This window comes from Nomascus leucogenys, chromosome 15 (assembly GCF_006542625.1).
Source record: "Nomascus leucogenys isolate Asia chromosome 15, Asia_NLE_v1, whole genome shotgun sequence".
In the NCBI taxonomy this organism is placed as follows: Eukaryota; Metazoa; Chordata; class Mammalia; order Primates; family Hylobatidae; genus Nomascus; species Nomascus leucogenys.
In genome coordinates, this window is record NC_044395.1 from 59,302,600 (window position 1) to 59,324,047 (window position 21,448).

Below are 21,448 nucleotides of genomic sequence, written 5' to 3' on the forward strand. Positions count from 1 at the left end.
TTTAGTAAATTCCAAATATGTCTTTAAAAAAAAATCTACACTGTCATCCTAAATAAAATAATTCCTAGCTACAGGAATATAGGTATTTAAAGCTGCAAATAATAGCAGTGACATCATCCTACTAAAAAAGCCTGCCCCAAATTGTCTGAAGGCCAGCATTGTGATATGTGTCTCCTGACAGCCTATCCCTGCAGAGACCCTCAGTCTGTCTCTGCAGAGACACTTAGGCTGAAGTGTCAGCAAAGGAGGGTTTTAGACTTTCTCAGTGACTTACCAGTCTGCACTTTTTGGGGCTGTGTGGGAAGCATCACAGGCTAAGTTCCTTGTAGCATGTGGGGATTTCTAGAGAGGAAGAGAAAGTTAGGAGGCTGTATTTCTTTAGATCCCACTACCAACCCCATTTGCTCCAGCCATAGCAGCATCTTGAACTTTTCTTGTTCTGCTCATTCATTCTACCAGGGCTTTGTCCAGGTTTTCTTTTCTACCCTGAGATTGAACTGTCTGATTTCAAAGCCTAGGCTCTTCTGTGTTTCATAATCACAGCCCGAATGTTTTTTAAAAAAAAAAAAAAAAAAGATTGCTCATTTTTGCTTTTCCTGTGAGGTTTTCAGTCTCATTAAAATAATTTCTAAATTGAGATCAGAATATTTTCTAATACACAGATTCAATTTTTGCCTCCACAGGGGTTGAATCAAGGTGTACTTACTTACCTACAAGGCTAACTCTTATTTTGATTTGGCCTGAGACACAGTAGAATGTTCCCAATTTAAGATTAGCACTATTCCATCTGCCTGGTGCTAATTGAAACTGAAGAGGAAGGAAAGCTTTTATTCTATAATTGTTGGGAGAGCAGCATGGAAAACTCCTTAGAATGTGATGAACCTGATATTTACTAGGTTTATAAGCTTTGGCAAGTGTTAAGCTCTCTGTGCCCGGGTTTTCTTATCTGTAAAATGAGGGTAATAAAGCCAATTTTTAAAGGGCTGTTGTTAGGTTAAGTGATATGATTCTTGTAGGGTTGACTCTGGTTTTGACTTTGTCACCAACAGTGGGAGGTGGGAGTCATCAACCTAAGCATTGTCTCTGGCTTAGTATGTGCCATAATTTCACACTAAAGCTACGTTTACTCTCATTATCTTATATAACCTTCATATTGTGATCAGAGAAAAAGATGGTGGTGGTGTTCCCATTTGTCAAATAAGGAAATTGATACTCAGAGAAGTTGAGTGGCTTGTCTGAAAACAGAGACCTCTCACTCCTAGTCTGAGACTCCTTTTGTTCTTAGCCAGTCTTAGGAGAGGGCCATGTGGTGTAAAAAAAAAAAAAAAAAAAAAAAGCCTTCAATTGCAAGTCAAGAATGGGCTTGGTGCAATGGCTCAAGCTTGTAGTCCCAGCACTTTGGGAGGCTCAGGTGGGAAGATTCCTTAAACCCAGGAGTATTTTTTCTTTTTCAGAAACAGGGTCTTTCTCTGTCACCCAGGCTGGAGTGCAGTGCTGTGATCATACTCCACTGTAGCCTTGAACTTGTGGGCTCAAGCGATCCCCCTGCCTTAGCCTCCCAAGTAGCTAGGATTATATGCAGAAGCCACTGCACTAAGAATATCTTGATTTTATAGTTTTAGCTAGGACAATTTGGGAAAGTCAACTCAGTTTCTACTTTATTTAAACAGAAATATGAATTATTCTTCTTAACTTACTTTGGCAAATAATTATCGAGCATTTACTATGCCTTACATGGTGCTAGGCCTGTCCCTTCCCTCAAGCTGTTTCTACTTCAATAAGGATAACAGATACAGATAATTAGTTTAAGTGAAAAGAGTTATAACAAATGTGTATGTGGCAGAAGATAATGGTGGCTGTGGTGGGAGTGGTCCAGGAGGGTGCCACAGAGATAGCCGTGGGGCTGGGCATTGCTTCTGAGGAGAAATCTCAAAGGAGGGTATGTAAGAATTAATTGGATAATGGATATGAATGTGCTTTATTAGTTGCCACATAAATGCAGCTTTTTATAACTGTCAATTCTTACAGAAGGTGCCTCTTTTCTAGAAACCTTGGCTGACCTAGTAGAACACCATAGTTGGAGTCCAAACTTAATTAAAGTGAGAAGAAAGATTTTAGTAGATTGGGATTTTGTAAAAAAAAAAAAAAAAAAAAAAAAAGCAAAAGCCTGTGTCTGAAGTTTTTGGAATCCAAGAGTCCTTAAAATGGGGTGTGTATGCCTATTAAAATTGTCTTCTACTTTGATGACACAGTGGACCTCAGCTACTTTTGAGTTTATAAAGGACTTATTTATTATCACTTAAAAAAAGCCACTTGTGCTCCTGCAGCATTTTAGATATTTAAAACAGCCTTGCAAACAAGTATGTATCCTGGGGAATAAAATGAATCAGGACAAGACAAAGAGAAATTGGGCGGCTGAGCCAAAAGATATGTAATGTTTTTATTTTTTATATTTGTTTGGGTTCGGTAGATGTAATTATTGAGAGCTATGTGCTAGGTTTTGTATGAAGTACTGAGGGAACAGAGATGAATGAAGCATTTTGTAAACAAGGGGACATATAGTCTGGCTGGAGATAAAAGACACCTGTGGTAAGTGATAAGCATTTTTATGAGGTACTCTAAGATCTTAAAGGTGGAGGACCTACTCAAGCCATTGAGTGAGGACTGCATCAGAGATGGCAAGTTAGAGGAGAGGACACCTGAAGATTAAAAGTTTTGGAGGAAACAGAAGGGAATAATGGGAGATAAGTGTGTTCTATGCCTTTGAAGAAAGGCACCAGGATTTAAATAGTACCTGGTACTTAAAGCAACTACAGATAAGAGAAACATTCCTCAGAATTTAATGCTGGAGTGTAGTAACTGATAAGACTTTGTATATTGTCCCCTTTTTGAAGAGATAGAACATTTTTAGTTAGTGTTACAAGATTTTAGAGTGGAACATTTGTTTTTACTGTACAGTATTTTGTGTTCCCCATTTTATGAGTCTCATTAGGGGCAAATATGCAATTCCCTAAAGGAGATAATTTAGATACTTGCTTTCCAAGCTTCCTTGCTTCTGGGGCATACTCAGTGGCCTAGGTTTCACCAATCCGACATGCCCAGACCACACTTGGATTTAGCACTTAAAGACATGAGAGAGAAGGTAATGGGAAACTAACTTTCTTTTTCTGATGGCAGAGGCAGTAGCATCCCCTGCAAGGTTGGGTTCCTGGCCCTGAAGTGGCATTGTTGTCTGTGATTGCTGCACAGAGGTTGAATTCTTGATCCAGAAGTGACGGTGGTACCCATTCTAGCATGTAATGATCAGAAGTAGCTGCAGTGGTTTCCTCATTGGACTAGTTCTGCAGTGTAACTTTGTGCTTTTTCTGGAAGTTTAGCCTTAAGCCTATTTTTCCAAACTTCACCAAATTTTGTGAGCCACCCAATATTCTTTCAGTACATTGATTTTCACTAGTTGATTTTCACCAGACTCAAAGTCTGGTGCTTACATCTAAGAATCCTTTGAGTCAGAGGTCATCAGACTACAGCCTGTGAGGCAAATCTGGCCCCATTGCCTGTTTTTGTAAATAAAGTTTTGTTGAAACATAGCTACACACGTTCATTTACATATTGTCAGTGGCTGCCTTTTGCTACAAAGGCAGAGTTGAGTTGTTGAGACAGAGATGATAGGGCCTGCAAAGCCTAAAATATTTACCATTTCGCCTTTTGCAGAATTTTCCAACCCCTACTTTAACTAATAATGGTTGTCCCTTAACAACACTGAAATGTTTCCTTCATGAGACAATGAATATTAGTTTAAGTTTCACCCTTTTTTCTTAAATTTTGGTTTTGGCTTCCAGGATGCTCAGAGCAAAATTTGGTCATGAATTGCAAAGCATGGAATGTTGGTACTATGTTGTAATTGTCTCCTACTTTATTACCTGTATTCCACTGATGATTACTATTGTCCTAAGGGATATGTGTGTGTGTGTGTGTGTATGTGTGTGTGTGTGTGTGTGTGTGTGTGTGTGTGTGTATGTGTATATTTGAAAGCAACTTGAAAGCCATTTTTCAAGTAGACAGGTTATACTCTTATTCTGTTTTTTTTTTTTTTTTTTTTTTTTTTTTTTTTAAAGAATATGGAAAGAGTGATTGCCTGCCTTATTGGGAATATATCAAATTGTGAAGAATATGCTCAGTCTTCCTTTCATATCTATCTAGTATTGTCTTAATTTGCTCAGATCTTTTTCATTCTCATGCTAATAAGAGGAATTTATTTATGGTTAGAGACCAGTGGCTAATGAAGAATCAATGTTTCAGACTAGTAAGAAGCATCTTTTTCTTGATTCTCTAGTATGCTTCTTGTTTGTATCAATTAGAAATATTTTCAGCTGTAAGTAGTAGAAAACAGTGATTTAAAATATAGGAATTAATTTTCCGGAGGGAGGGGATTGGTTGCTTGTATAGGGTGGGATACAATGCCATTTAGAACCCAGGCTCTTTCTGTTTTTCTACTCTGCCAGCCTTTTCCACTCTGCCACTCTGCCAGCCACCGAGTGTGTGCTTTCCACTCTTGTACTTATGACCTCAAGGTTACGAGGTTACTGCACTCCAGAAAGAATGTTTGCGAAAGGAAGAAAGGGGCAGAAAGGCAGAATTAGCACTCTGCCTGTGTTCTATTTTATAATTAAAGCAACCATTTCCCCAGAATCCTTAGAAACTTACTGACTAGAACTTTGTCACATGAACATGCCCAACTTTAAAGAAGACTGGAAAAATGAGTGTTTAATTGTCTCGTTGCTTTCCTGGATAAAATTAGGGTTGGCAAAATTGGCAAGGATGAAGGGATGAATGGATATTGATTAGGGATTTGAAAGTCATTTGATTTTAGTGACTTTTTTTTTTTTTTTTTTTTTTTTTTTTTTTTGAGACAGAGTCTCGCTCTGTCGCCCAGGCTGGAGTCCAATGGCGCGATCTCGGCTTACTGCAACCTCTGCCTCCCGGGTTCAAGTGATTCTCCCTGCCTCACCCTCCCAAGATTACAGGTGCCCGCCACCATGCCCGGCTAAGTTTTGTATTTTTAGTAGTGATGGGGTTTCACCATGTTAGCCAGGCTGGTCTCAAAAACTCCTGACCCCAGGTGATCCACCCGCTTCAGCCTCCCCAGAGTGCTGGGATTACGGGCGTGAGCCACTGCACCCTGCCTTTAGTGACTTTTTAATATGGTTTTAAAAAATGTATTTGTACTCTGTATGATTTTATAAAAATGTGTGCTGGTGCCTGTGTTTTATTGGAGCTACCTCATTTTGGGCTGGACATATAGTAGCAAATGAGGAGGTATATACTACCTTTCCAGTCTAGAGGTAAAAATAAATACTATCAAAGATTTTCAGTAAGTTGGATAAGTATTTGAGACTTCTCTAAGGGCCATATTTAGGAGTAATTAAATCTGTTTGAGGGATTATAGGAAGCCTTCATAGAAGTGGTGACATTTAAGCTGGGTCCTAAAGGATAAGCAAAGGGAGGAAAACTTAAGGGATTATGCAGTAACTTGTTGCTGTATCTTCCCTGCTGAGGGGTTGATTGGCAATGTTAATACCTCAGAGATTATCCATCTCATTATTAGATACCTCTGATTATTATAATGTTCTTACAGAATTCTCCATTTCTTCCTCCCTTCCCCTGTCTCTCTTTTTGGTTGGGAGGGCAAAAGGTAATTTGTATGACATGATGAGAGGAGAACTCTTGGACAGTTACTTTGGGCCACTGTAAGACTGCATCCACATTCCTTTCCTAGCCTTCAGGATTCTCTGTAGTTTTTTTCTGACTGGTCTTTCTAGCTCCATTTATTCATTCCTTGCTTCATTCAGCCATTACTTATCTATCACCTACTGTTTGCAAGGAATAGTTCTGAGGTCTGGAGATAAAGACAAAGTCTTTGCCTTTGTGGAGCATATGTTCCATTGGAGGGAGCCAGCCAATAGGCAAATAAATGTCAGTTGATGAGAAGTGCCAGGATACAAATAAAGCAGGATAGGGTGGAATAAAGGGTGCTGATTTAGAGTAGAGGGGGATTTTTAAATCCTTTTATAAAGAATGATTAGGGAAGAATTATCTGATAAAGTGATATTTCAGCAGAGACTCGAAGGAAGACAGGGAATAAGCCATATGGATATCTGAGGGGAAATGTGTTTTCAGGCATAGTCACCATAGGGTACGAAGGCCTGGAGGAGAGAGCGTATATAGCCTGTCAGAGAAAGCCTTGGTGCCTGGAGCAGAGTGAGTGAGGTGGGGAAAAGTCAGAGATAAGGTCAGTGAAGTAGCAGGGTGAGATGAGGGGAGGAGGTAGAGGAAGGTAAGATCATATAACGCCTTGTATGTCTTTGTAAGGACTTTGGCTTTTACATTGAGATTGGGGAAGCCACTGGAAGATTTTAAGCAGAAGAGAGTGATGTGATCTGAGACATATTTTAAATAGATCACCCTGGGAGGCAAGAATGGATCAGTTAAAAAGGATGTTATAATATTCTAGGTCAGAGTTTCCCAACAATGGCGCTATTGACATTTTGGGCAGGATAATTCTTTGTTATGAGGGGCTATACTATGCATTCTAGGATGTTTAATAGTATCCCTGGCTCCCACTTACTAAATGCCAGTAGCACTTACCCAGTTGTTTTAATCCAAAATTTCCCTAGACATTGCCAAATATCCCCTGGGGAGCAGAGCAAATCTGTCCTCCCCTCCCCAACTCCTCTTCACCCCACTATTGAGATCCACTGTTGTACACAAAAGTTACTGATGGTTTGGACCAAGGTGATAACAGTAAAGGTGATGAGAAGTGGTTGGACCGTAGATCTGTTTTGAAGGTATAGTTGGTAGAATTTGCTGATAGATGCTTGTGGGGGTTGATTGACAAAAAGTGGAGTAAAAAATGAATCAGATTTTTGGCTTAGCAACTGAAAGAGTAGAATTGCCATTTATTGAGGGGTGGGGAGAGGAAACACCTGAAGGAGGAACAGAGTTTTGACCTGTTAAGTCTGACAATCAGTGGCACAGCTTTGTCTCCTATTGTCTTTAAAAATGCTTTTCTTTTTGAGAGTAAGAACTAGGTCATGTCATCTTTGCATCCCTAGTGATGAACATTGTGTCTGGCATGTAGAATATGTTCAATAAATGGTGAATGAATGATAAGATTATTTACTGTTTCCAAGAAGGACCAAGTTATTTACTATTTCCTAAACCGTTCATACTTTTTTCTCCTTTGGGCCTTTGTTTTTGTGATTCACTCAAGGGAAATCTCAATAGCTCTATGAAAATTTTACTCCTTCTTCAATAGCAACCCAAATACTGCCTCTTCCATGAACCTTTTCCTAGTTCTGCAGGTAATATTAATGTCTCCCTTCTCTGCACTTCTTTGCCTTGTTTGAAATTCAAGTATACTTTGACTTATGACTGGTTGCTTTGACTTATGACTGACTGCCACTAAATAGATTTATTAATACCTTTTTTCATTTCCATCTTTCTTTTGCTTGTTTCTTTACCTATAGTGTTTTTGTAAGCTACTATTATTATTTATTTTATACTCCACCTCATATCTAGATCTAAGGTGCTCTAGATCATCATTACTGAAAGTATACTCCACAGAAAGTGACCTTAACAGGCAGTTGGCCTCACTATCTAATTACTACAAGAAAAAATTTCATCTCAGATGTTGTTTTAAATCCAACATCATCATTGTTGACTGATCCTTGTACATTTAACTGGTTGTGTCAGGAGATTTATAATTTTCACTTAGTACACATATTGTTTTAAAAGTTATTTGTGGTTGCAAAAGAACCCAATAAAAATATCATTTTCAAATCCTTTAGGCACTTCAATCACATTAGTCATCAGTTGTAAGCTATTAGATTGAAAGCTGTAGTCTCCAAACAAAACCAAATTTTTGAATGATTATTGATCATTTGCTTTTATAATAGAGTTAGCAGGAGTTGCAAACTCATACGCCTACAGAGGAGAGGTAAGTGACTTAAAAAGGCCTGGTTAGGCTTAAGATGACTACAGAGACAAAACATTGCTGGCCAAGGTCCATGGCTTATAAGAATAATTTGTTAATTATTTACTTTGAAAACCAGAGGACTATTTAAATGAAAGGAGTTATTGCACTTAAAACATGTTAACTGCTAACTTGTGTAACTTCAGCACATCATTTGAGATCTCCAGGATTTAATTTCTTTGAATGTACAGAGTCATCTCTAAAGTTGCTTTTACCTCATTTGATTCAGTTAGTAATAAATAAAACTGCTGGCATCTTACCAGTATGCCTCAATTTCGTAAGTATTGTGTTTCATCAGCGGGAACTAAACTTAGCCAAGTTTCCTATAGCAGCACCCACCATTGAAAGAGAGAGACGGTGTATTAGCCAGCCAGTTAACTTTTGGTAACCAAACCAGCGTTTGGTTTTTCAGAACTGAAATCTAAAACAGAAGATGTCTGAATTTGATCCTTCCTGCTGAAGATATTAGTGGTTCTGCCTAATACTGTACATAGATGTTTTGTTGTTTCGTCTACCTGGTCCTATTTATTTTGTTCAGTCATTTTTCTAGTGCAGCACTTTCTAGTTTTGTATTTGCCAACTTCCCCTATTAGTGGTGATTTCCTGGAGACGTAGGGCATTTCTAGGTCATCTTTAATCCTCAAAACCTGCAACAGGCAAGAGCACATGACAGATGTTTGAAAAATGTTTGAAGAGATGGCATACTTATTAGCTTTGTAGGTGACAAAAACTGAAAGAGAAAACTAATATTTAGATGAGTAAGCTTGGAATGATGGGCTGAAGCCAACAAGATGAAATTTAAGAGGAAGACAATGAAGTTCTGCATTTTAAGTCTCAAAAGAAATGGCAACATATGGGCAGACTGGAGGAGACTTAGCATGATGCTATTCTTGTGAAAATGGTGGTTTTGGCTGCTGAAGCTCAGTGTCAGCCAAAGGCATTGCAGTGGATAAAAATCTAATGCAACTTCAGACTGAATTATTGGAAGTATTAAGTACAGTTAAAGGAGGTGATAGTTCCACTATGTTTTGCAAGGGACAGACAGCACTTACAGTATCATGTTCCCCTCAGGGTACCAGGCAGTAAGAGGATCATTGCAAACAGGACTCTATTTAGTGGAGGGTACTCTAGATCATCATTACTGAAAGTGTAGTCTGAACTGTTCCCAGCCCACCATGAGATAAGCATAGAAATTGAAAGTACTTAGAAATCTTTATAGCAATTTGTCAGAGTAATTTTATGTGTAATGAATCTAATAAAAAGGAAGATGAACTTTATCTTGTCTTTCTTTTTTGCTTGATACTTTTTTATTTTAATAGACTTTATTTTTTAGAGCAGTTTTAGGTTTATAGAAAAATTGTGTAGAAAATGCAGAATCTGGCTGGGCGCAGTGGCTCACGCCTGTAATCCCAGCACTTTGGGAGGCCGAGGCAGGTAGATCCCCTGAGGTCAGGAGTTCAAGACCAGCCTGGCCAACATGGTGAAACCCCATCTCTACTAAAAATACAAAAAATTAGCCAGGTGTGGTGGTATGCACCTGTAATCCCAGCTACTCGGGAGGCTGAGGCACGAGGATTGCTTGAACCAGGGAGGTGGAGGTTGCAGTGAGCCAGGATCACGCCATTGCACTCCAGCCTGGGCAACAGGAGTGAAACTGTCTCAAAAAAAAAAAAAAGAAAAAAGAAAACGCAGAATCCCTCTCTCCCCATTTCCTCTATTATCACCATCTCATTAATGTACAGTTGATGAATCAATATTGATACATTACTATTGACTAAAGTACATAGTTTACATTAGGGTTTACTCTTTGGGTTATATAGTTGTGTAGGTTTTGACAAATGGATAGTGTGTGTATCCACCATTATAGTATCATACAGTATAGTTTTATACCCTAAAAATGCCCTGTGCTTCACCTATTCATTCCTTAACCACTGACCCCAACCTTTCAAATACCTGGCAGCCACTTATCTTTTTACTATTTCTATAGTTTAGCCTTTTTCCAAATATCATGTAGTTGGAATCAGCCTTTTCAGACTGGCTTCTTTTACTTAGAAATCTACATTTCAGGTTCTTCCATGTCTTTTTGTGGGTTGATAGTTCATTTCTTTTTTTACTGAATAATACTCCATTGTATGACATACCACAGTTTATTCATTCAGTCTTGAAGGATATCTCAGTCGCTTCCAGTTTTTAGCAATTCTGAATAAAACTGCAATAAACATTCATGAGCAGATTTTTGTGTGAACATAGTTTTCAACTCATTTGAGTAAATACCTAGGAATACTATAATCACATAATGATGATTCAGTCAATGATGGGCCACATATATGATATAGCCATCATCACATATTAATGCAACACATTACTCATGTTTGTGGAGATGCTGGTGTAAACAAACCTGCTGTGCTGCCAGTCATATGAAAGTATAGAACACATAATTATATGTATATATATATATTTTTTTTTTGAGACAGCGTCTTGCTCTCTTGCTCAGGCTGAGTGCAGTGACGCAATCTCCGCTCACTGCAAGCTCTGCCTCCTGGGTTCACACCATTCTCCTGCCTCAGTCTCCCAAGTAGCTGGGACTATAGGCACCCGCCACCACACCCTGCTAATTTTTTGTATTTTTAGTAGAGATGGGGTTTCACCGTGTTAGCCGGGATGGTCTCGATCTCCTGACCTCGTGATCCGCCCACCTCGGCCTCCCAAAGTGCTGGGATTACAGGCGTGAGCCACCGCACCTGGCCAGTTATATGTATTATATAATGCTTGATAATGATGATAAATGACTCTGTTACTGGTTTATATATTTATTATGCTTTTTGTTGTTATTTTAGAGTGTACTCCTACTTATAAAAAAAAGTTAACTGTAAAACAGCCTCAGGCAGGTCCTTTGGGAGGTCTTCCAGAAGAAGTCATTGTTATCATAAGAGATGTCAGCTCCATGCATGTTATTGCCCCTAAAGACCTTCCAGTGGGACAAGATGTAGAGGTGGAAGACACTAATATTGACAGTCCTGACCCTGTGTAGGCCTAAAGTGTGTGTTTATGTGTTAGTTTTTAACAAAAAGTTTAAAAGGTAAAAAATAAGAATAGATAGGCGTGGTGGCTCACACCTGTAATGCTAGCACTTTGGGAGGCTGAGACAAGTGAATAGCTTGAGCTCAGAAGTTGGAGACCAGCCTGGACAACATGGTGAAACTCCATCTCTACTGAAAATACAAAAATTAGCTGGGCATGGTGGCACACGCCTGTAATTCCAGCTACTCGGGAGGCTGAGGCACAAGAATTGCTTGAACCCAGAAAGTGGAGGTTGCAGTGAGCTGAGATCATGCCACTGCACTCCTGCCTGGGTGACGGAGTGAGACTCTGTCTCAAATGATAATAATACAAAGAATACAAAAAAGCATATAGAATAAAGCTATAAAGAAAATATTGTATAGCTGTACAATGTGCTTGTGTCTTAAGCCATGTGTTACTGCAGTAGGGTCAAAATGTTTTTAAAAAATTAAAAAGTTTATAAAGTAAAAACTTACAGGAAGTTAAGGTTAATTTATTACTGAAGAAAGAAAAAAAAATTAAGTTTAGTGCAGCCTAAACATATACTGTTTATAAAGTCTACAGTAGTGTACAATAATATCCTAGGCCTTTCCATTCACTTACCTCTGACTCACTGACTCACCCAGAGAAACTTCCAGTCCTGCAAGTTCCATTCATGGTAAATGCCCTTTAGAGATGTACTATTTTTTTTTCTTTTAATCTTTTATGGCGTATTTTTACTGTACTTTTTCTGTGTTTATGTATGTTTAGATATACAAATACTATTGTGTTACAGTTGCCTAGTATTCAGTACAGTAACATGCTATACAAGTTTGTAGTCTCAGAGCAGTAGGCTATACCATATAGGCAAGGTGTGTAGTAGGCTGTACCATCTAGGTTTGTATGTGTACACTCTGTGATGTTCGCATAACAATGAAATCACCTAATGACACCTTTCTCAGAATGTATGCCTGTCATTAAGTGACACATAACTGTATTTAGCATTGTAAGAAATTCCTAAACTGTCTTCCAAAGTGGTTGTACCATTTTGCATTCTCACCAGCAATGACCGAGAGAGTTCCTGTTGCTGCATATCCCTGACACCATTTGGTGTTGTCAGTGTTTTGGATTTTAGTTATTCTAATGTATGTGTAGTGATATCTCATTGTTTTAATTTGCAGTTCTCTAATGATAAAAGATGCTGAGCATCTTTTCATATGCTTATTTGTCATGTGTGTATCTTCCTTGGTGAAGGGTCTGTTCAGATCTTTTGCACAGTTGTTTTTTTTTTTTTTTTTTAATTGGGTCACTTCTTACTGAGTTTTAAGAGTTCTGTGTATATTTTGATACAAGCCTTTTATTAGATGTGTTTTCTCCCAGTCTGTGGTTTCTTTGTTCTCTTAACACTGTATTTTGCAGAAATTTTAAATTTTAATCAAGTCTAACATGTCAGTTTTTTCTTTCATGGATCTTGCTTTTGGGGCTGTATCTAAAAAGTCATTGCCAAACCCAAGGTCATCTAGATTTTCCCCTACATTATATTTTAGACATTTTATAGTTTTGCATTTTGCAAATGCAATGGTCTGTGATCCATTTTGAGTTAATTTTTGTGAAAAGCATAAAGCTTGTGTCTAGGTTCATTTTTTTGGATGTGGATGTCCAGTTCTAGCAAAATTTATTGAGAAGACTGTCCTTTCTTCATCGAATTTCCTTTTCTCTTTTACTGTCAGTTAACCACATTTGTGTGGGTCTATTTTGGGCTATTTACTTCAATTCCACTGATCTATTTATCTTATTTTTTCATTAATACCACATTGTCATTATCACTGTATCTTTATAGCAAGTCAGTCTTCCAATAGAGATCAATATAGTTATATCTATAAAAATATATTGCCTAGGCCACATCCAAGACCAACCGAGTCAGAATCTCTGCTGGGACTCTAGTATATTTACACATATTTAAAGCTTTCCAAGATATTCTGGTGGACAGGGAGAATTAAAAGCCACCATACTAAACCATAAAATCATCACCTCCTTGAAGATGTGGTTCTGTTCACTGATGTGTCTATCCCCAGTGACTTGCATAAGATGCTTAAATAGTTGTTGAATGAACAAACGACTAAAAGAACTGGGAGTATTTATCTTGGAGAAGAGAAAAAGTGGAGGGGCATAATAAATTAGCCTACATACGTACGTAGTTGCAAGCCTTTAATCTGACTTGCCCTGGAGGACATTGCTCCTGGAGCAGAATTAGAAATTTACGGAGAGCCACCTGGCTGAATGTGAGGAAACACTGCCTCATAGTGCTAGTGGAAAGTGAGCTCCTCATTCTTGCATATATTTCAGAAAAGCCTGGAAGACCATCTATAAGAGGATGCTGCATGGAGTGGGAAGTCGAGTAAGATAAGTTGCTATGATTATTGATTATTGGTTTGAAAAGCTGTGTCTAAGGCAGAGGACTACTTTGGCTCTCATTCACCCTGTGTAAATTGGGTTGAAGGACATGGTGTGGGGTTAAAAAAAATCTTTTTTGACTTTGAAGCTGAATCCTCAGACCGGGTCTCTATTATTGACCAATTCTTTTTTTCTTTTTTTTTTTCCCTTTTTCTTTTTTTGAGACGGAGTTTCGCTCTGTTGCCTAGGCTGGAGTCCAGTGGTGCGATCTCAGCTCACTGCAACTTCCGCCTCCCGGGTTCAAGGGATTCTCCTGCCTCAGCCTTCTGAGTAGCTGGATTACAGGTGCCTGCCACCACCCAGCTAATTTTTTATATTTTTAGTAGAGATGGGATTTTACCATGTTGGCCAGGCTGGCCTTGAACTCCTGAGCATTTACCAGATGTGTGGTCTTGGGGAAGTCACTGACTTCTTTCACCCATCATATTCTATTTTCCACCAAGTTCTGCTGCTGCTTCTTCCAAGCTGTGTCTTTAGAAAATAGGCTTGCTTCTTTTTACGTTATCTTACAATATGCTAGTCTAAATCATTACCATTTTCTGTTGCCTAAATCTCTGAGAGAATTTATTAACTTCTTATTTCCACTCCTACCCCCTTTCTCCACTGAACAGCCAGTGATCTTTTAAAAAATGTAAGTTAGAGTTTGTCATTCTGCTTTCAAACCTTTCAAAGCCTTCCCACTGCTAAAACTTGGAACAAAAGCCTAACTCCTAATTATGACCCGAAAGAGACACTGCATAATCTGACTTCTGTCATATCTCTTAAGAGCAGGGTTTGGGAGGGGGAAGAGTGAGGTAATACTACCTCCTAGGGAGCATTTGCAAATGTATGAAGGTGTGTTTTATTGTTTCAGTAATTGGGAGGCACTACTAGAGGCACTACTAGTCTGGGCCATGTTGGTAAATGTTCTGTAATGTGGTGTTCAGCTCAGGTTCCATCACAATGCCTGATACACAATGGTTGGTTAAAAAATACTTACTGTATGAGCCCTGGACATTTTCCCTAGACTTCGTTTTGACGTATGTGAATTGGTATAGTGCCTACTTCATAAGGTTGTTTTGAGAGAGACATAACATTTATAAAGTACCTAGTACACAATAGTTCTTAATAAATGGTAGCAGTGGCCAGGTGTGGTGGCTCACACCTGTAATCCACAGTTTGGGAGGCTGAGGGAGGAGGATTGCTTGAGAACAGGATTTGAGACCAGCCTGGGCAACATGGCAGACCCCATCTGTACAAAAAATACAAAAATAACTGGGTGTGGTGGCAGGTACCTGTAGTCCCAGCTACTTGGGAGGCTGAGGTGGGAGGATCACCTGGGCCCGGGAAGGTCAAGGCTGCAGTGAGCCAAGATCCAACCACTGCACTACAGCCTGGGCACACAGCAAGACTCTTGTCTCAAAATAATAATAATGTAGCAGCTGCTGAGCTTTCTTTGCTTAGAAGCAGTATAGGGACCCACCTAGCATTCTTCCTGGAGCATTAGAATTAGAACCTGGCACGTTTGGGGAGGGGGGAGGTGTATCTCTTTCTCTGAGGCCTAATCTGAATCGTAGGTCTGACCTGAGGAATCCTAGAAGAGACTCCTCTATACTCATCTGTAGAAACTAAGGCACAGAGGAGCTCTGTTGTCTTTCTTGACTCTGGAGCTCACACAGGACTCTGACAAGCCCTGGAAAACCTGGCCCTGGAGAGAAATTACCTCCTGCTGGAGACTGGGTGGGGAGAATAGCTGAGAGGGTGGGAAGATAGCTGTCTCCCCGCCCTCAGCTCTGCTTTGCAGAAAAGGAGAAGCGCGCGGCTTCCTCCCGCCTCCTTCCCTCCTTTCTTCCCCCGCCCCTTCTGTTTCGCCAACCCCGACGCGGAGCCTTCGCTACCGCCCTGCGAGGGCGCGAGCGTGCTGCACCTCGGGAGCTGGCGGCTGAGCTGCCAGGAGCCCAGCCCAGCTGAATCGAGCGGAGCCGGTGGAGCAGGGGCCTTGTGGGTACCCGGCTGGGCAGGGAGAGGTGCGGCTCTGCGATGGAAACAATCGCCAGAGATGCCGGGGCCAGCCTTCCCCACCAGGTAATGCCGGCCCTGCCTGGGGCTCCCCTAGCTGGGCCGGGTTCTGGGGGATATCCGCCGGCTTTTGGAGAGTGGTGACACGGGGCGCAGTAGATTTTGAGGGGTGTCTTACTTTCCTCTTACCTTAAGGGACTCTAAATGAGAGAAGGGGCTGAGAGTGGAACCTTTAGATGAGCCCACCCAGGGCTAGGCCTGCACTGGAATCAGAGCTCTGCCCAGGGAAGGGTGTGAAGGGGAAGCTGCGCCTTTGGGGAACTGCTCTGCCTCAGAAGCTCTGCTCCTTTTCAAGCCCCCTTCTGCTTGGGGCCAAGGTGGTGCTTTCCTCTGCCTTGGCTTAGTCGCTGGCCTGCTGGGACTGTGGGGGCTTTTCTGTGTTAAGAGGTTGAGTGAACTGGGAGGGAGAAGACCTCAGGGGACTGGTCCTATTCAGACATCCTCTGGCTTGAGTTGCCATATCTGTGCAGTGAAGGACTTGACATTGTTACTCTGGCTTTTCCAGACCGTCAAACCATCTTTTGGAAAGGTGAGCTGGTTTAAAGTGCTAAAATGGGCTGCAGAGATGTCCCCCTCAACACTGTAGAAGAGAGGAGAACTTGGGAAGTAGACCTTGGTATCCTGTCTTCCAGCCAGCCCTTTGAATGGCATCTTGCTGGTTCTTCAGGGGCAAAGCAAAGACTGAGAATGCTGATGCTTGTTTTAGTGTGGTGCGTAGGTGTGTTAGGTGTAGGGAGGTAGGGTTGGGAAGTAGAAGGTCAAGGTATGTTAATGGTTCTAAACTGGCCAGTTTTTCTGTCCTTAGGTATAAAGTTGCTTTAAACTAGACTCTCTTCTCTGGAGCCCCTTCCTTATTCTGCTAAGTTAATGACAGACCTGGCTGTGGTAATATCTTAATCACTATAATTCTTTCCTTCTTTATTACCTGGCACCAAGAAGCTCATGTCAGGCCTGAAAATAACCTACTTTGATTATTTTGGACCTCTTTCCTCCCCCTAGTTTTTTCATGACTCTACGTTTTCCTCTCCTCATTTTTCTTTCTATTTCCTCCTCCTGATCATTTTTCCTGCCCCCTGCCTACCTTTTCTCCCGCCGTCCCCTTCACCCTTCCTCCTCCCCTCATGCTTCCCCTTTTGTATTTCTCCCCCTGTGTAGCCAGTCTTTCCTTCCCTCTCTTGGATCCTTCCCCTCTTGATTAGGCTTTCTTCTCTTTTCTAAAATTTTTGGTTAAGCTTTCTTATTATTAGTAGGTTACTGGTTTGTAGAGACCTTTTCCTGTGTTTATGAGGTCCAAACATTGTTTTCTACCTAACTCACTTGCTTCTAGCTTTTACCTCCAAATTCTATCTTCCCCAGGACCATTCTGTCTTTACTGCCTCTGTGCCTTGCCTTAAGCCTGCCAACAAGCACTCCCTCTTCCTGCATTTGTTTCCCATCTTTTCTGGTGGTGGTGGGGCAGCAGGTAGGCAGTAGGGAATAAGCATGATGGGAAGTGGGGGGCCTGAGTGGGAGGAGAGCAAGAATGTCAAGTAGTGCTGGGCAGAGGCTCAAGTTCCCTTTAGTGAGATGAGTGACTGGGAGGACCAGAAACTCTGGCAGCTGTGAGATAGTGCTGATCTGGAGGAAAGGAGGTAGCCCAGGGAAGAACAGGGAGGATAGCAGGGATGGGTTGGAGGGACAGGAGGAGGAGGAGGCCTGGAGGAGAAGACAGTGCTCTTTTGAAGAGGGTGGCCTGGACAAGATAGGGGTTATTTGGGGTAGGGGTGTGTGTAGAAAGAGAAAGATTATAGTCTGGGAAAGGGGACTTATATAGGTTCATTATCTTCCCCTTTGATGACTGGCTTTTTGAACTGATTACTCAGCAAATTTTTTTTTAGTTAAAATTTGAAAGAATTGCCGGGCGCGGTGGCTCATGCTTGTAATCCCAGCACTTTGGGAGGTCGAGGCGGGCGGATCACGAGGTCAGGAGATGGAGACCACAGTGAAACCCCGTCTTTACTAAAAATACAAAAAAAAAAATTAGCTGGGTGAGGTGGCAGGTGCCTGTAGTCCCAGCTACTTGGAGAGGCTGAGGCAGGAGAATGGCGTGAACCTGGGAGGCGGAGCTTGCAGTGAGCCGAGATTGCACCACTGCACTCCAGCCTGGGCGACAGAGCGAAACTCCGTCTCAAAAAAAAAAAAAAAAAAAAAAAAAAAAAGAAAGAATTTACCATGTTTATCATGTTTAACTGTACAGTTCAGTTTCAATAAGTACGTTTGTATCTTTTTTTCCCCCTTCATCCTCATGACTCCCTTTCCTGGCCTTTGGTAACCACCAGTCTACTCTGTATCATCATGAGATCTGCTTTTTTTACCTCCCACATATGAGTGAGAACATGTGATATTTGTCTTCCTGTACCTGGCTTTTTTTTTTTACCTGAAAAAATGGCCTCCAGTATCATCCATGTTGCTGCAAATGACAGTATTTTATTCTTTTTTATGGTTGAATAATACTCTGTTGTGTTTAAGTATACAGTTCAGTTTCAATAAGTACATTTATATCCTTTTTTCCCCCTTCATCCTCCCTACTCCCTTTTCTGGCCTTTGGTAGCCACCAGTCTACTCTGTATCATCATGAGATTCATCTTTTTACCTCCCACATAAACATTTACCATGTTGGGGTAAATGACAGGATTTCATTCTTTTTTATGGCTGAATAATATTCCCGTGTGTGTGTGTGTGTGTGTGTGTGTGTGTGTGTGTGTGTATATGTATACACATTTTCATTTTGGCTGTTATGAATAGTGCTACAGTATTCATGGGAGTGTGATATCCTTCATATATTGATTTGCTTTGTTTTAGATATGTACTCAATAGTGGAATTGCTGAATCATATGATAGTTCTATTTTTAGTTTCTGAGGAACCTCCATGCTGTTCTCCATAGTGGCACTACTAATTTACATTTTCACCAACAGCATATGAGGGTTCCTCTTTCTCCCCATCCTTGCCAGAATCTATTATTGCCTGTCTTTTTCTTTTTCTTTTCTTGAGACAGGGTCTTGCTCTGTTGCCCAGGCTGGAGTGCAATGGTATGATCATGGCCTACTGCAACTTCAACCTCCCAGGCTCAAGCAGTCTCCTACCTCAGCCTCTGAAGTAGTTGGGACAGCAGGCACATGTCAGCATGCCTGGCTAATAAAAAAAAAAATTTTTTTTTTAGACGTGTGGTCTCCCTATGTTGCCCAGGGTGGTTGTGAACTCCTGGGCTCAAGTGATCTGCCTGCCTTGGCCTCCCAAAGTGTTGGGATTATAGGCATGAGCCATCGTGCCCAGCCTTTGCCTGTCTTTTTGATACAAGCCATTTTAACTGGAGTGAGATGATATCACATTATGGTTTTGATTCGCATTTCTCTGATGTTAGTGATGTTGAGCATTTTTGTCATGTACCTGTTGGTTATTTGTATGTCTTGTTATGAAAAATGTCCGTTCAGATCTTTGCCAGTTTTTAAATTGGATTACTTGTTTTTTTTGCTATTAAGTTGTTTGAGCACCTTATATATTCTCGTTATTAATCCTTTGTCAGATGGATAGCTTACAAATATTTTCTCCCATTTTCTGGGTTGTCTCTTCACTTTGTTAATCAACAAAATTTTTGTGAGCACTGTCCTTAAAGTGGGGGAGTTAGAGGGAAAGCAGAGATGAGAATGACAAGATTACTGTTTTATTGGCACTCACTGTCAGAATGTGGAATGTGTGTGTGTGTGTGTGTGTGTGTGTGTGTGTGTGTATTTCTCCATAGTGGCTCTACTAATTTACATTTTTGCCAACAGCATATGAGGTTCCTCTTTCTCCCCATCCTTGCCAGCATCTATTATTGCCTGTCTTTTTCTTTTTCTTTTTCTGAGACAGCGTCTTGCTGTGTTGCCCAGGCTAGAGTGCAATGGTACGTACGATCGTGTGTATATGTGTGTGTATATACACACACACACACACACAAACACACACAGCTTTGAATATTGCATCCATCCATTATCAAATATCTCTGAACCATCTACTCTATTTTAATTATGGTACTAGGTTGGTGGGGGTACAAAAATTGAAACTGGCCTCAGTTGCTGCCCTCAAATGCAGATCAAGGAATGTGGAAGCTCATGTGGTAAGTATTGTAGAAGGAAGCACAAGGGGCTGTGATAATTTAGAAGAGGGCACTTTTGATTTAGCAAGACAGTGGCAGAGCTAGGACCTAAACTTAAGTCTTCTCTGAAGGTGATATCTATTCTCTTATATCCTGTTATCTCCTGAGTTTGTGTATACATACAGTGTACAAAGAGTTTTCCTATATCCTCTTTTCTGCCTACTTTTGGGGCTAGACTCTAGGTACTGCTGACATGAAAAAAAGAACAATCCCATGTGGCAGGTCACTGTGCCATAGCCAAACAAACACTCATTATCTTGGAAGGGAAACAGACTTCGTCCCTGTTAACTTCTGGCTCGAGGCCACTTGGGTGACTATATGCTGAGCTCCCTTTATGAGTCATTTGATCTCTTCCTTCCTTTCCTCCCTGTTCCATTTTCTTAAATTCAATTTCTGGCAGGCTGTAGAGTCCAGAGACCAGATGCAGCTAGGCTAGGCATTTTTACTTCGACTGGCCTCTATAGAATAGGGATTTAACACCTCATAGGGTTGATGAGGATCAGATGAAATAATGAATGCGTGAAAATGCTTTGTAAAGTGCTATATAGATATTATTGTGGTTGTTCCCGAATGCATTTTCAAGCTGTGAAAAAGTGCTCAGATTCTATAGCCTGAAAGCCTAGGGTTGCCACTGACAGGCAAGAATAGGCACTCAGTATAGACACCAAGATTTACTAGACCCTTTCTCTGCCCTCGAAAAACTCACAGACTAATAGGAGAGGATTGAGCCTCAGTCCTCCATGAGTAAAGGAAAAGGAGTGGGGTAGATAGGGCTTTAGGACTGGTAATTTAGTTCCATGGTCAAAGACCATGAAGTATGTGCTTTATTTAAGGTCGAACAGATAGGAGGTGGCAATTATAAAAGATACTTTTAGTGACTTCTTATGATGTAACATAAAAAGGGGAAGGGGGACTTAAAAGTAGATTGACTTCAGTTCAAATCCTGGTTCTACCACTTACTGTTACCTGATTTTTAATCTTTTTAAGCTTCATATATAAAAATGGAAGATATTCATACCTACTTTGAAGGGTTATTATAAAGCTTAAAAATAATCATATAAAAAAAGAAATAATAATAATTATATAGTAGGCACTTAATAGCTATACTTATTCTACAAGTCCCCTGACTCCTAGGCTATTAAAGGCCCCTCTTCTGGATTCATGCAGCACCTATATCTTTCCCTCACCACTCAATAGTGGCAGTTACCATATTGTATTGTTATTGTGGTTAATGTATCTGCCTTTCCAATTAGTCTGTGAGATTTTTGAGGGCAGAGACAGGGTCTAGTAAATTTTGGTGTTGATACTGGGCGTCCACTCTTTTTTTTCCTTTGAGATTGTGTCTCTCTCTCTTGCCCAGCCTGGAGTGTAGTGGAGTAATCTCAGCTCACTCACTGCAGTCTTGACCTTTTGGCTCAAGCAATCCTCCCACCATAGCCTCTTGAGTAGCCGGGACTAGCGGTGCATGCCACCACACCTGGCTAGCTTTTGTATTTTTTGTAGAGACAGGGTTTCACCACATTGCCCAGGCAGATCTCAAACTCCTGAGCTCTAGTGATCCACCCACCTCAGCCCCCTCAAAGTGCTGGGATTACAGGCATGAGCCACCGCACCTGGCTTTGAGTGCTTACTCTTGCCAAGTCCTATTTAGTTGCTGAGTATACATTGGTAAGCACAGCAGACTTAACAA

General features: G+C 40.7%; 1 protein-coding gene across 4 annotated transcripts in view; it reads left to right on the plus strand.

Moving 5' to 3' along the window:
* Positions 1 to 21,448, plus strand: part of PAK1 (p21 (RAC1) activated kinase 1) — a 158,551-nt gene that overhangs the window by 46,092 nt on the left and 91,011 nt on the right. Inside the window, exon 1 of one of the 4 annotated variants that reach the window (XM_030828655.1) lies at positions 15,299 to 15,589. The exons of 2 other annotated variants lie outside the window; for them this stretch is intronic. In XM_030828655.1, coding sequence (XP_030684515.1) covers positions 15,545 to 15,589 — 45 coding nt within the window. In that variant the 5' untranslated portion in view covers positions 15,299 to 15,544. Of the gene's footprint in view, positions 1 to 15,298; positions 15,590 to 21,448 lie in introns of those variants that run through there. One more of the 4 variants, XM_030828656.1, reaches the window with a different exon arrangement.